This window comes from Delphinus delphis, chromosome 19 (genome assembly GCF_949987515.2).
Source record: "Delphinus delphis chromosome 19, mDelDel1.2, whole genome shotgun sequence".
Lineage (NCBI taxonomy): Eukaryota > Metazoa > Chordata > Mammalia > Artiodactyla > Delphinidae > Delphinus > Delphinus delphis.
The window spans coordinates 50,851,538-50,865,687 of NC_082701.1; the positions used below are offsets into that span (position 1 = coordinate 50,851,538).

The 14,150-nt window shown below is 51.9% G+C and overlaps 2 protein-coding genes across 5 annotated transcripts; both read left to right on the plus strand.

Annotated features, from left to right (window-relative positions):
* Positions 1–211: 211 nt before the first annotated feature.
* TNFSF13 (TNF superfamily member 13) lies at positions 212–3,929 on the plus strand. 4 transcript variants are annotated; one of them, XM_059998504.1, is made up of 8 exons: positions 212–294; positions 1,173–1,402; positions 1,611–1,655; positions 1,759–1,828; positions 1,982–2,029; positions 2,173–2,291; positions 2,503–2,641; positions 2,905–3,928. In XM_059998504.1, exons 2-8 carry the CDS (start codon positions 1,196–1,198, stop codon positions 3,012–3,014), a joined length of 738 nt encoding a protein of 245 aa, XP_059854487.1. In that variant the 5' UTR covers positions 212–294; positions 1,173–1,195; the 3' UTR covers positions 3,015–3,928. The 4 variants fall into 4 exon arrangements, with proteins under 4 accessions (XP_059854487.1, XP_059854485.1, XP_059854486.1 ...); XM_059998502.1 differs by lacking the exon at positions 212–294 and having other exon boundaries at positions 599–1,402; positions 2,905–3,929; XM_059998503.1 differs by lacking the exons at positions 212–294; positions 1,611–1,655 and having other exon boundaries at positions 601–1,402.
* Positions 3,930–4,310: 381 nt separating this feature from the next.
* SENP3 (SUMO specific peptidase 3) lies at positions 4,311–13,524 on the plus strand. The gene is made up of 11 exons (XM_059996343.1): positions 4,311–4,509; positions 5,352–6,077; positions 8,307–8,546; positions 8,644–8,755; positions 9,131–9,278; positions 9,408–9,455; positions 9,869–9,946; positions 11,954–12,091; positions 12,278–12,361; positions 12,478–12,528; positions 12,979–13,524. The coding sequence occupies exons 2-11, from the start codon at positions 5,363–5,365 to the stop codon at positions 13,087–13,089; spliced, it is 1,725 nt and encodes a 574-aa protein (XP_059852326.1). The 5' UTR covers positions 4,311–4,509; positions 5,352–5,362; the 3' UTR covers positions 13,090–13,524.
* Positions 13,525–14,150: the final 626 nt, after the last annotated feature.

Below are 14,150 nucleotides of genomic sequence, written 5' to 3' on the forward strand. Positions count from 1 at the left end.
CGGGGTAGCTGAGAGCCATGCGAAGCGGGTCTGGGAATTGGGGAGTGGGGGGCAGGACGCCCGGAATTCCAGGGCAATGTCCAGGCTTGGGAGTGGGGACCTACATGCCTCTAACGCCGAAGCATGAGCAGAGAGTCGAAAGGCAAACTGCCAGGAAAAAAAATCAATCCTCTGCCCAAGGTCCAGCAGAAGCGGCCTCATTTACCTATAGGAGGCGGGCTTCCTCCTGCGGGGAATCCCTGGGCTGGGAGGAACAGCAGCCCTTCCTCCTGGCAGCTTCGGAGACTTCAGCAGGTGCTGGCACAGCCCTGGCTGGGACGCGGGGTGGGAGCAGGCCCAGCATGGGGGCTCAGGGGCAGGAAGCGGGACGCCAGGGCCCGGGAACACGGACACCTGCGTCCTCGGGGCCAGGGAGGAATCCTACAGTGGCAGGGGCTTGGGCTGTCTCTTTCTCTCTTTGTCCAGAGCCTTATGTAAGAGCTTTTCTTGGGAAACAGGAAGTCCTGCCTGCCAAGTTCAGCACACAGGGAGTAGTGCAGGCCTTATTCCAACACACCCGGCCTGGCCTTAACCCCAGAACTCAGCCAGTTTCTTGCTTCCGCGACCCTGGTTCTCCTCCCCACTGACGCCCTCCCCTTCTTTCCCACCTTTGGTCTCTCTCAGCAAACTGCCCCAGAGATCTCGCCTGTGCCCGGGCCAGAGGGTCTTCCACTCTCACCCCTCGACCCTCAATGCTGCCCAGCTCGTCCCTCCATCCCGGCTTCTGGCACCATGCCCCATAGCCAGCCAACCTTCCCTCCCCCACTTCTGGGGCCGCCCTGGGGTTCCTGTGCTCTGGCCGCTCCTCCTGGGTGTCACTGGCAGCCCTGTCCTTCTTAGAGAGACTGACAACAAATTCTCCTGAGGCTGGAGGAGGGTGAGGGGTCTCAGGACAACACTGGCCCCGCAGCGGGGTGCCAGGAGCACCAACAGTGCCCCGAGCTTGCTTTCTGCCTCCCTCCTTTTTATTCTCAAGTTCCTTTTTATTTCTCCCTTGCGTAACGCCCTTCTTCCCTTCTGCACCACTGCCTGCACGCCGACCCTCCCCGTCACCTCCTTGCTACCCCACTCCTGAGGCTACAGCTGTTGGCAGGGTCCCCAGCTCATGCCGACCTCATCTCCTTCTTTACTAGCCCCCAAAGGGCCCCCGGGAGACATGGGGGGCCCAGTCCGAGAGCCGGCACTCTCAGTTGCCCTCTGGTTGAGTTGGGGGGCGGCTCTGGGGGCTGTGGCTTGTGCCATGGTTCTGCTGACCCAACAAACAGAGCTGCAGACCTTAAGGAGAGAGGTGAGCCGGCTGCAGAGGACCGGAGGGCCCTCCGAGAAGGGGGAAGGGTATCTGTGGCTGAGCCCCCGGGAGCAGGTGAGTGAGGGGAGAAGGGTGTCTGGGGGAGAAGGGTGTCTGGGAGAGAAGGATGGGTGGCAGGGTGGTCTCCAGGCCTCTTGGTTCCAGCCGCCTGGTCTGCAAAGTTTTCAGTGGGTGCAAGAGAGGGTCCCAGGTTTGGAGGTCAAGGGAGCAACCATTTCAGGAAAGGAAATTGTTAAAGATTAATGCTTCTCGTACCTAACAGATCCTGGAGGACAGCCAGCACCAAGACTCAGGTTGCTGGGGAAAGGTGCAGGAGATGTGAGGCATTCCCGGGGCGGGGGAGGCCTGGGGGAAAGGCTTTCTGGGACCCTTGCATCTCAGCCTAACCCTGACCCTCTTTCCATGAGCAGAGCTCTGATGGCGTGGAAGCCCTGGAGAATGGGGAGAGATCCCGGAGAAGGAGAGCAGTAAAACAGAAGAGTGAGGCCCCCGGGGTGCAGCAGGGGTGGGAGGTGATCAAGCAGCACCGGGATTTGGAGACTGAGACCCCAAGCCAGGGGTGAGGGTGGAGGGCTGACAACAGGGCAACGGGGGCAGGCGGGCGCTGCTGAGATTTCCTCCTTCTCTCCCCAGAGAAGCGCTCAGTCCTTCATCTTGTTCCCGTTAACATCACCTCCAAGGGTGAGCACTATTTTCAATAATGGCTTTTGAGGAGAGGCGAAATCTAGGAACTGTGGGGCTGGCACCTGGGCCCACGAGAAGCTTAGAGCAGAAAGTGTCTGAGTGCGCACAGAAACCCTGACTGCCACACTCCTTGCCTCCAGAGGACTCGGATGTGACAGAGGTGATGTGGCAACCGGCTCTCTGGCGTGGGAGAGGCCTGGAGGCCCAAGGATATGTCATTCGAGTCTGGGATGCTGGAATTTATCTGCTGTACAGCCAGGTACCCCCAAACACCCCCTGAGCCTCCCCTGAGGGCCTGGAGGCCTCTTCTCCCAAAGCCTTACGCCCCAGCACTGAGGGTTCCCAACCCCTATGGATACCCAACTTAGAGAGCACTTCTTCATTCCTCGGCTCCCTTGTCAGGGCTCCTGAGGCCGCCCAGACCTGAGCCACACTATCCCGTTTTCTTCATCTCCTCCCTTCCCTGCCAGGTCTTGTTTCATGATGTGACTTTCACCATGGGTCAGGTGGTATCCCGGGAGGGCCAGGGAAGGCAGGAGACTCTATTCCGATGTATACGAAGCATGCCCTCCAACCCCGACTGGGCCTACAATAGCTGTTACAGCGCAGGTGAGAGCCTGAGAGGTGGGTGAGCAGTTGAGGGTGGATGCGAGGAGAGCAGGGGATCTCTGACCTGGGGGCACTGGTGGGGGGGGCTACAGCAGGGGGTTGGAAGAAGCGTGGGTGTAGAGGCAGAGCTGAGGAGTGAAGGACAGAACACCTTGGTCCTTAGAGGAGGCAGAAACAAGGTTGAGCTGGAGAAGGGAGGGTGAAACATCAGAGGATCTTTATGGGCGTGCTTCACTGAGCATCTCTTTTCTCCCTTTTCTCAGGTGTCTTCCATTTACACCAGGGGGATACCCTGAGTGTCATAATCCCCCGGGCAAGGGCGAAACTTAGCCTCTCTCCACATGGAACCTTCCTGGGGCTTGTGAAACTGTGATTGTGTTGTAAAAGGTGGTTCTGAGCTTGGAAGACCAGGGTGGGTTCATTTTGGAGACAGCCAAGAGCTGACTAGACAAAAGACAGGGAACAGTCAGGAACAGAGGCCTCTTCTGGGTTTGACTGGAATCCCAGGTTTGACAGCTCATGACTCTCCCTTTCTCCCTTCTCCCCCCCACCCCCACCCCCACCCCCAGGACTTTGAATTCATGGATATTAAAGAGGTAGTAGAATATCCTGCTCTTAGTCTCCATCCAGCCCCAAATTCTTGAGGGAGTTGGGCGGGGGTGGGAAATGCCCGGCATTGTCTAGACTTGCTCTGGGTGCCACTGGAATGCTTCCAGAACAGCACCACCATCTAGCGGCAATCTGAGACAATGATCCTGCCTGTTGGCAGATGGCCACGACTCCTTCCGCCACTCAGGAAAACTCCTGGTTCTTTACCCCACACCTCTCTCTAGGTATCCTCTGCCTCTCCACTCCACAAGAAGCCTCATCTTCACTCTCCTCTCTCCATCTATTGGGGCCCAGTTTCCATCACTGACTCCAGAGGTGTAATTATTATGCGCCCGTCTGCAGAAGGTGCCCAACGACGACGGTGCCCTTGCAGCCACATCATTACTCTTCGGGTGCCAACTTTTGCCTTTCACGCTCTCCACTGCCCTGGCGCCGGCAGGCCACTCTAAGCCTCTCTGGACTGGGAGGGGAGCCGGGGAGCCTCGGATAAATCGTACGCCCTAGTCCTGATCCTGTATCACTCCTCTGATCTCTCCTTTCTGCGCAAGCCCTGCCTAAAGTTAAAAAATAAAAGAGAATAAATGGAACCTCGGATCCATTTCCCATGCTGCTGTGCCTCAGCTCCGTCCCCGTACCAGGATCTCCCGGCCCTCCCGGCCCTCCACCGAAGCGCCTCACTGGACCGAGACGTCTCACTGAACCGAGGCGTCAGGGTCCTCAGCTCAAGCCCGGCAGCGCGTGGAACGCAGGGCTACGCAGCGCGGGGGCGAAGGGCGGGAGAGCGGCACGGGACACGCAGGCGCAAAAGAGCGAGTGGAGGCACCGCCCCGCACGGCTCGGGTTAAGCGGGTGTGCGCAGGCGTGGGGGTCATGGGCGGGACGGTCCCGTGGCGTCTGCGCTCTCGCGCAGGCGGGACTAGGCGCGTGGTGGCCGCGGCGGCGCTGTTCGCCGGCTGTGACGTACTAATTGTGCGCCACCACCGCCGGTGGGCCTGGGGCTCGCGGGAGGGGAAGGAGGAGGAGGAGGAGGAGGGGGAGGTGGTGGAGGTGGAGGCTGAAGCAGAGCGAGAGGCGGCCGCGGCGGGGCGGCTCGGCGGGGCGGCGCGCGGCCCAGAAGCGTTGGAATCCTGAATTGAGACGGCTACGCCTGAAGACAGCAGGAGTGGCGGGGCAGCCGCCGTCGCCGGAGAGATGAGCCGGGAAGCCTGAGGCCGGAGACGCCCGCCCTCGGGCCTGTCCGCCCGGCTTCCCAGCTCCCGGTGAGGACGCCCCCTCCCCTCCCCCCAGCTCTGCCACGGCCTCTCCCATTCCTGGACCCCATTCCTACCTAACCGGGGCCCAGGAGGCCCTCGAAGGGGCTTTTTAAGGCCCTTGCGCGCCGAGCCGCCCGAGCCCGTAGGATCCTACCGGTGCTGGGACGCATTCTGGTCCCCGGGACGGAGCAGGAGAGGGGGCTGGGCCAACCTAGCTCGGCTCAGTTCAGTCCCAGCGCGCCTTGATTCGGCTGCCTAAGCGTCGCTTCGGTTCTGTTTCAGTTTCCTCTAAAATCATTCCCTTTCCATTAGATTTTACCACCTGAACCATAGCCCTGGTATGGTTCCTTCCTGAGACTACCTGAGCATGCCCACACACCCCACTCATTCCACGGTGATGGAGACCTCTCTTCCCACTCTAGATCACGGTTTTCCTGCGGAAATTGTGTTCTCCTCAGGTGTCTCTGTACCATGTCAGGATTCCCGTACTGAGCCTTCTCCGTTATTAGGCTCTCAACTAGGACATTCCTAGTGGTACTAAAATAGAGAAGTGGAACCTGAAAATACTAGGTTTGATCTGGGGATCTGAGAAATAAGAGCCTCGAGGCCTGCCGCTTAGCCATTCTTCCTTGCCTCTATCTGGGCAGGAGAGAGATGATGGCACAGACTCTGAAGGGCACCTCGTGGACCATATTAACTAGGAAGATATGAAGTTAGGAGTTTTGAAGTTTTTTTCTCTTTTCCTTAGTTTATTTGCATTTGATTGCAGAAGAGGTGTGCTGAGGAAGAGAGGCAGAATCCGGGGTGTAGGATGTTTGGATTCTGACGCTCTAACCTTTGTTTTACAGGTTACTGGAAGATGAAAGAGACTATACAAGGGACCGGGTCTTGGGGGCCTGAGCCTCCTGGACCCGGCATAGCCCCAGCTTATTCAAGTCCCAGGCGGGAGCGTCTTCGTTGGCCCCCACCCCCCAAACCCCGACTCAAATCAGGTGGAGGGTTTGGGCCAGATCCTGGGTCAGGGACCACAGTGCCAACCAGACGCCTTCCTGTCCCTCGGCCCTCTTTTGATGCCTCAGCTAGTGAAGAGGAGGAAGAAGAAGAGGACGACGAGGATGAAGATGAGGAAGAGGAAGTGGCAGCTTGGAGGCTGCCCCCCAGATGGGGTCAGCTGGGAGCCTCCCAGCGGCCTCGCCCTCCCCGCCCTGCTCATCGGAAAACGTGTTCACAGCGCCGTCGCAGAGCTATGAGAGCCTTCCGGATGCTGCTCTACTCAAAAAGCACCTCGCTGACATTCCATTGGAAGCTTTGGGGGCGCCACCGGGGCCGGCGGCGGAGCCTTGCACACCCCAAGAACCATCTTTCACCCCAGGAAGGGGGTGTGACACCACAGGTGCCATCCCCCTGCTGTCGTTTTGACTCCCCCCGGGGACCACCTCCCCCCCGGCTGGGTCTGCTAGGTGCTCTCATGGCTGAGGATGGGGTGAGAGGGTCTCCACCAGTGCCCTCTGGGCCCCCCATGGAGGAAGATGGATTAAGGTGGACTCCAAAGTCTCCTCTGGATCCTGACTCGGGTAAGGTGGGAATGGGGCAGAGGAGGGCATGGGGAGAGCTAAGATCCTGGGAGACCAGGAGCCTCTTGCTGTGGTGAGAACTGGGGTCTAAGGAAAGTAGGAGGGCAGAGAGAGGGAGGGTCCAGAACAGCAGTGAAATGTCTTCAGCCCCGTTTTGAGCAGGAACTAAGTCTGGGAAGAGAGTCAAGGCCGGGATACAGGATCCATAGTAGGTGTCCTGTGCATAGATGAGAAAGGGAGTCGTGGTTTAGTGAAGTCAGTCATGTCTGCTTGAAGTCCCACTTCATGTGGCCTCTCAGGATAAGTGCCCCTGTGTGTACATTTCTAGAGAGTGCCGTTCTTATAGTGGTGGGATGGGATCTCTCTGAGTAGTGGAGTACATCACCTGGACAGTTGTGTGTGACATTCTCACTCAGAGTATTTCTCTTTCGGAGAACCCCACTAAACAACTTCAGGCTTTCTTTTTATTTATTTATTTATCTATTTTTTTAAAATGTTTGTTTATTTATTTTGGTTGTGCCGGGTCTGAGTTGCGGCAGGCTTTCTATTTCTTTATTAATTATTTGAGTATTTATCGAGCCTTTGTTGTATGCCAGGTACTATGCTAGGTGCTAAGCATATAGTGGTGAGAAATATTTCTGAAATTTACATCTCTCTGAATTCCTAGTGTTTCTTGCTTTCCTCCTGTTTATGAGTACAGGCATACCTCATTTTATTGCGCTTCGCTTTATTGCAACGCAAAGACATTGCATTTTTACAAATTGAAGGTTTGCGGCAACATCGAATAGAGCAAGTTTGTCAGCGCCATTTTTCCAACAGTATTTGCTCAATTCATGCTTGTATCACGTTTTGATAATTCTCGCAATATTTCAAAGCCTCCACCCATGAAAAGATTACAACTCACTGAAGGCTCAGATGATAATTAGTATTTTTTAGCAGTGTTTTTTTTTAATATTTTTATTTTATTGGCATATAATTGATTTACAATGTTGTATTAGTTTCAGGGGTACAGCAAAGTGATTCAGTTATACATATACATATATTCATTCTTTTTTTAGATTCTTTTCTCATATAGGTTATCCCAGAATATTGAGTAGAGTTCCCTGTGCTGTATAGTATATCCATGTTGGTTATCTATATTATGTATAATAGTGTGTGTATGTTCATCCCAAGCTCCTGATTTATCCCTCCCCCCACACCGTTTCCCCTTTGGTAACCATAAAGTTTGTTTTTGATATCTGTAAGTCTGTTTCTGTTTTGTAAGTAAGTTCATTTTATCTTTTTTTTTAATTAGGTTCCACATATGAGTGATATAGATACTTGTCTTTCTCTGTCTGACCTACTTTACTTCGTATGATAATCTTTAGGTCCATCCATGTTGCTGCAAATGGCATTATTTCATTCTTTTTTAAGGCTGAGTAATATTCCATTGTGTATATATACCACATTTTCTTTACCCATTCTTCTGTTCATGGATGTTTAGGTCGCTTCCATGTCTTGGCTATTGTAAATAGTGCTGCCAGGAACATTGGGGTGCATGTATCTTTTTGGATTATGGTTTTCTCTGGTTATATGCCCAGGTGTGGGATTGCTGGGTCATATGGTAGTTCTGTTTTTAGTTAAGGAACCTCCATACTGTTCTTCATAGTGGTTGTACCAATTTACATTCCCACCAGCAGTGTAGGAGGGTTCCCTTTTCTCCATCTCCAGCATTTATTGTTTGTAGACTTTTTGATGGTGGACATTCTGACTGGTGTGAGGTGATACCTCACTGTCGTTTTGATTTTCATTTCTCTGATAGTGATGTTGAGCATCTTTTCATGTGTAACAAAGTATTTTTAAATTAAGGTACGTACTTTTTTTTTTTAGACATACTGCTGTTGCACACTTAATAGATTATAGTAAGCATAAGTTTTACATGCACCGGGAAACCAAAAAGTTTGTGTGACTCGCTTTATTACATTATTCGCTTTATTGTAGTGGTCTGGAAGTGAATCTGCAATATCTCTGAGATATGCCTGTAGTAACTTTTCCTCTCTGTCTTTTATAACTTCTTGGACATAATTATCTCGTGCTTTAGAGTTTTCATCCTTTAGAGTTTCTATTGGTAGATTTTGTTCCAATTCATCCTTTTTGTGGTCTTATAATTTGTGTGCATCATTTAATCTTCCCATTGGCCTTTGATCTGAGCCAGTTTCTTGCCTCCATTCTGTTTCCCCTGCCCTGCAGGCCTCCTCTCTTGTACTCTGCCCAACGGCTTTGGGGGACCACCTGGGCCAGAAGGGGAGCGAAGTCTGGCACCCCCTGATGCCAGCATCCTCATCAGCAATGTGTGCAGCATCGGGGACCATGTGGCCCAGGAGCTTTTTCAGGGCTCAGATTTGGGCACTGCAGAAGAGGCTGAGCGGCCTGGGGAGAAAGCTGGCCAGCACAGCCCCCTGCGGGAGGAGCATGTCACCTGTGTGCAGAGTAAGGAACCCTAGAGGATCTAGTCTCTTTCCCACAGCTGACTCCTAGATCAGAGTGTGGAGGCCTTACCTCACTCCTCTCTCCCTCCTCCACTCAGGCATCTTGGATGAATTCCTTCAAACTTATGGCAGCCTCATCCCCCTCAGCACTGATGAGGTAGTAGAGAAACTGGAGGACATTTTCCAGCAGGAGTTCTCTACACCTTCCAGGTGAGGCATGAAAGAGATGCTCTTTGGAAGAGGGCTGGGACCGGGGAGATGGGGTGAGAAAGCTGCTGCCTTTTCGGGGAGGAGGAGGGAGCTAGAACTGAGGGGAGGAATCTGCAGGCAAGGTGCCAAGCCCCTGTGAGCCAACCGGGAGGGGCTTTACGTGGGACCCTGAAATACCACGTGTACCTAAGTATTCATGTGCCTCTTACTGGGGAATAAGCCTTTAGCAAGTCCTCAAAAGGACCCATGACTGAAAAAAAGGAAAAAAAAAAAAAAAAAAGGTTAGTTTTAGATTCTTATTCTAGGCAGTAGAAGGTACTTCTGTGTGCCCTAGCCCCCTCGTCTCTTGTGTGACTCCACCCTTGGCCTACCCAGGAAGGGCCTGGTGCTGCAGCTGATCCAGTCATACCAGCGGATGCCAGGCAATGCCATGGTGAGGGGCTTCCGAGTTGCCTATAAGCGGCATGTGCTGACCATGGACGACCTGGGGACCTTATATGGACAGAACTGGCTCAATGACCAGGTAAGGAGGCGTGCAAAAACAGGCCCAAGAGGGGATTCAGGGAGCAGGGTGTCTGGGGCCCTCTGCATGGGGGAGCCCTGTACCCATGCCACACCCTCCATGGCAAGTGGCCTCCCATCTTCTCCCCAGGTGATGAACATGTATGGAGACCTCGTCATGGACACGGTCCCTGAAAAGGTAGGCCTAACCAGATATTTCAGTCCCTGGAAGAACTCCCGCAGTTTTAAGCAGCTTTTTCAGTCCCTTTCATCTCTTCCATTTTACATAAAGAGGGTCTTTCTCTCTGGGGAGAGGCAGTAGAAGGTAATTTGTTCAATTCAAATCTGTAATCTTGGTCCTGAACTTAACAATTTTAGTCCTTTCCTCCAGTCTGTAGTGTTTTTCCCCTATGGCTAACCCCACAGATTGGGGTGGGAAGCTATAAGATGAGGTTAAAAATAGTTTGTTTTTACCCTCGGTGAGTTGGACTAGAGTTTGTTGAAACCAGTCCTCAGAGCCATAATGAAATGGAGTGGGCTGGGGAGAGGACACTTAGCAGGAGGGCCTGAGGTCTTTTAATTCCATCCAGTTCTTTTGTATCATTGGTACAGGTGCATTTCTTCAACAGTTTCTTCTATGATAAACTCCGTACCAAGGGTTATGATGGGGTGAAAAGGTGGACCAAAAACGTGAGTTATGATTTCACATCTACTTGTGTAACACCTTGCCTCTAAAGAAGAGTTCTGTTTCCTGTGAGCCCTTTCCTCAATCCTGTTCATTCAAACTTTCAAGTATTTATTAAATGTCTTCTGTGTGCCAGGTGCTGTTCTGGGCACTAAGGATACAGTATTAAATAAAGAAAACTTCTTGCCTTTATGGGGTGAGAGTAAATATGCAAGTTAAATTTCAGCTAGTGATAAGTGCTGTGAGCAAATTAAAACAGTAATGTGGTAACATGGGGGTGGGTACTTTAGATTGGGTGGTCTGGGAAGGCCTCTGTTAGCTGAGACTTGAATGACAAGGAGCTAACCCTGTGCAGATCAGGGGCAAGGGTGTTCTAAGCAAAGGGGACAGCAAGTACATGGGACACAAAGTGAGAAAACGTTTGAGGGTCAGAGGGCCTGTGTGGTTGGCGCAGAGTGAGCAAAGGGAAAACGATAGAAAATTTGGTCAGAGAGTAGATAACGTGAGGCATGGAGGGTAGATTTTTTTTTTTAAATAAATAAATTTATTTATTTTGGGCTGCGTTGGGTCTTTGTTGCTGTGCACGGGCTTTCTCTAGTTGTGGCGAGTGGGGGCTGCTCTTCATTGCACTGCGCGGGCTTCTCATTGCAGTGGCTTCTCTTGTTGCAGAGCACGGGCTCTAGGTGCGCGGGCTTCAGTAGTTGTGGCGCACAGGCTTAGTTGCTCCGCGGCATGTGGGATCTTCCTGGACCAGGGATCAAACCCGCGTTTCCTGCATTGGCAGGTGGATTCTTAACCACTGCGCCACCAGGGAAGTCCCGAAGTGAGGGTAGATCTTATTCTTTGTGTTCTGAGAAGCCATTGAAGAGTTTTAAGCAGGGTGGGAAGTGCCTCATGTTTTAAACTCCTGTTTCAATGATAGATTGAAAGAGGCAAGAGTGGAAGCAGGCAGGCTAAATGGAGTAGCTGAGAAGTCCAGATGAGAAACTTGGACCAGAGTGGTAAAGGTAGAAGTAGAAGTAGTTTTATCTAGGATAAATTTTGCCAGTAGAACCAATAGGACTTTCTGATGGATTGGACATGAGAAATGAATAAAAGATAAGATTCAAGGGATGATGCTTAGGTTTTTGGCCTAAGTTCCTGGGTAAAATAATGAAGGGGAAGGGGAGCCAACTTGGCGGTGGGGGGGGGAGTTCTTTTCCCCTGTCCAGTTAGTTTACCTGCCCTCTGATTCAAAGGCCAGGAAATATCTATAGTGAGTTAGGGCCGTTGACTCCAGCATTTCTTAATTCCTGTCTCCAGGTTCAAGAGCTTACACCCGCAGGGACCTGGCAGGCCTTCTGGTAGAGGCAGGGTGACATGCAGTGGAAAGAACTTGGCTTTCTATATGCCGGTGTTTAAATCCCACCTCTGCCATTTCTTACTTCTGTGACCTTGAGCAAGTGACTTTACTTTTCCAAGCCACAGTTTCCTGATGCGATCTTTCTCAGAGGATTGTTGTGAGTGTTAACTGATTGAGCATCTATTAGGTGCCATGCGTTGTTCTTAGTGTATCATGGATATTAATTAATCTGTATAACAAACAGGTGAGGGTAGGTACTGTTATTTTCACCCTCTTACAGAAAAGGGAACTGAGGTACAGAGAGTTATTAAGTAGCTTGCCTGTGGTCATACGCTAGTAAATGGAAGAGCTGGGTTTGAACCCTGAGAGTCTGGCTCCAGGATCCTGAGCCTGGGTTCTTAGCTACTAAGCACTTGTGCCTTTAATGTGTGTGAAGTACCTGGCCCTGTCCTGGGCTCTCGAGTGTTTGTTGTGCGCCACCTCCTCCGTCCTGCTTTCCTCCTTAAGCCCAAGAATCCAGACATCCAGATGCTGAGCCTTGCCTCGCAGTCTAGGGGCTGGGTATTGAGTTCTCCCACTTGGCTCCTTGCCTGCTTCTCCTTCAGAACCCTCCTGGCAATAGGCAGGATTCCTGTGCTGTCTTTCCTGACCTCCAGCACTGCTTCCTTAGGTGGACATCTTCAATAAAGAGCTACTGCTAATCCCCATCCACCTGGAGGTGCATTGGTCCCTCATCTCTGTTGACGTGAGGCGGCGCACCATCACCTATTTTGATTCGCAGCGCACCCTGAACCGCCGCTGCCCTAAGGTTTGAGAGGGAACGGGAAAGATGGGCAGAATGTGGGGAGGAGATCCAGTGGCAAGGCATTTCAGGCAGAAGGGTGGGTTTGGAGGCTCTGAGGAGCAACCTGGGCTTGCTGCCTGTGACCACCACAACTTGGGTTCAGTTGGGAAATGTAGGGGCATCACTTCCTCCTTTTCTCCATCTACATAGCATATTGCCAAGTATCTACAGGCAGAGGCAGTGAAGAAAGACCGGCTGGATTTCCACCAGGGCTGGAAAGGTTACTTCAAGATGGTCAGTTTCTAGAGGAGGGTTATGGGGGCGGTTTTGGGGGCATGGTAGGAGGCAGAAGTTGAAGCCATACGTGTAGGGTCTCCTCTAGAAGGGCTTACCTTCTTTTTATTCTCTAGAATGTGGCCAGGCAGAATAATGACAGTGACTGCGGTGCCTTTGTGTTGCAGGTAAGCAGATACCAGTTGGGTTAAAGAGTTGGGAGGGAGGCGGGAAGCTGTCTCTCATTTGGCTCACAGCCACTTAGGGAGCGGGAGTAAGCTTCTGTGTTAGAATGCAGAAACCCTGATTTCATTGTCCTCTCTTGGTTTCGCCATACCGCATTGGGACTGGGTGTGTGGTCCTTGGTCTCTGGGCCTGATATAGCTGCCTCCTGATCCCCTAACGCAAAGTATTTTCTCTGTTAACACTAGGTGTTTTATGTATCAAATAGGAACACTGGCTTTAGAGTCAGACTTCTTTTGAGCCCCAGTCTATGGGACCTTGGCTTCCTTTGTGAAATGGGAATGTTCTCGGAAAGATCCAGTGAGATGTGTATCATACAAAATATGTAGCACAGGTCCTGATTTGGGGGGGATGCTCAGTAGATGGTTCTCATGGCCTGCTTTGTTAACACCCAGTATTGCAAGCACCTGGCCCTGTCTCAGCCATTCAGCTTCACTCAGCAGGACATGCCCAAACTTCGTCGGCAGATCTACAAGGAGCTGTGTCACTGCAAACTCACTGTGTGAGCCTCGTATTCCAGGCCTCAAGCCCATTCATTAATGGGCAGGGGGACATGGGAGACCCTTCCTTCCCAAGAAACTCCAGTTCCCTTTGTCTCTAGCCTCTTCCCACCCAATTCCCTTTGGATTTTCATATTTAAATGTTTTAATTGATTTCTGTATTTTTTTTTTCTTTGAGAGAATATTTGTTGATTTCTGATGTTCAGGGGTTGGCCATGGAAAATCCCCTTTTTCCTTCTGTCTACAGGGGAGTATGGCCTTGTGGCCTGGGTGGGGCAGTCATCTCCCTTCCATGTGCAGGGCTGGGGGGCAGCAAAATCTGTGCTGGGGTGGTGGGCGGGCAATGGGATTACTGCCTGCCAGATCTTCAAACTTTTTTTTATATATATATATATATATATAAATACCATGGTCCTTCTCTGGTCAATAAAGGATCCTTTGGAGATACATAGTGGTGGTCTTCCTTAACGGGCCTCAAACTAGTGGATATGCTCTCCGGCTTTCCTCCAGTCAATGCTGTTAGCTACCCTTTCATGGGTCTTGAGACTTCCCCGGGGGGCCAGCTTTCCATCCCTGGCTCAGACAGTGCCAAGACCATGTCTTCAACCAAAAGAATCCCCCAGCAGGGGGAGCCAGGGCTGGAAGGAGGGACAGTAGGTAAGCCTCAAAAATACGGGAGCTTGAGAGGTGCTGAAGTTGGGAAAACAGCATACTTAAGGGAGCCCACCAAGATTCATGACAGCAACCCCAAATGCTCTTAAGCCCGTTACGTCAGTTCCTTCATCCTTTCTCCCTCCAGCCCGGGGGTATGGTGGCCCTTGATTCCATTATCCCTGTACATTCGGAGTTGGTGTCCGATTTATCTTTGCTGCAGGAGAGAACAAAATTAAATGTGGGTCCAGTGGAGACCTGGAGCAGAGGTAGAAGGAAGTGCTGGTCCCGGGAGCCCGGAAGTCCCTGGAGGCTGAAACCTCGCCCCCCTTGCGTGATAGGGTCTGCTAGGCCACATGACCAGGGCACTCTCGCCTCCGCACGTGTAGGGGTGCAGGGCACCAAGATGGCTGCCA

Coding starts and splice junctions, on each gene's coding strand:
- TNFSF13 (XM_059998502.1), top strand. CDS start 1,145: ATGCCGACCTCATCTCCTTCTTTACTAGCCCCCAAAGGGCCCCCGGGA. Junction 2,030..2,172: donor CGTTAACATCACCTCCAAGG/GTGAGCACTATT, acceptor CCTTGCCTCCAG/AGGACTCGGATGTGACAGAG. Junction 2,642..2,904: donor CAATAGCTGTTACAGCGCAG/GTGAGAGCCTGA, acceptor CCCTTTTCTCAG/GTGTCTTCCATTTACACCAG.
- SENP3 (XM_059996343.1), top strand. CDS start 5,363: ATGAAAGAGACTATACAAGGGACCGGGTCTTGGGGGCCTGAGCCTCCT. Junction 12,092..12,277: donor TGAACCGCCGCTGCCCTAAG/GTTTGAGAGGGA, acceptor CCATCTACATAG/CATATTGCCAAGTATCTACA. Junction 12,362..12,477: donor GGAAAGGTTACTTCAAGATG/GTCAGTTTCTAG, acceptor TTTATTCTCTAG/AATGTGGCCAGGCAGAATAA.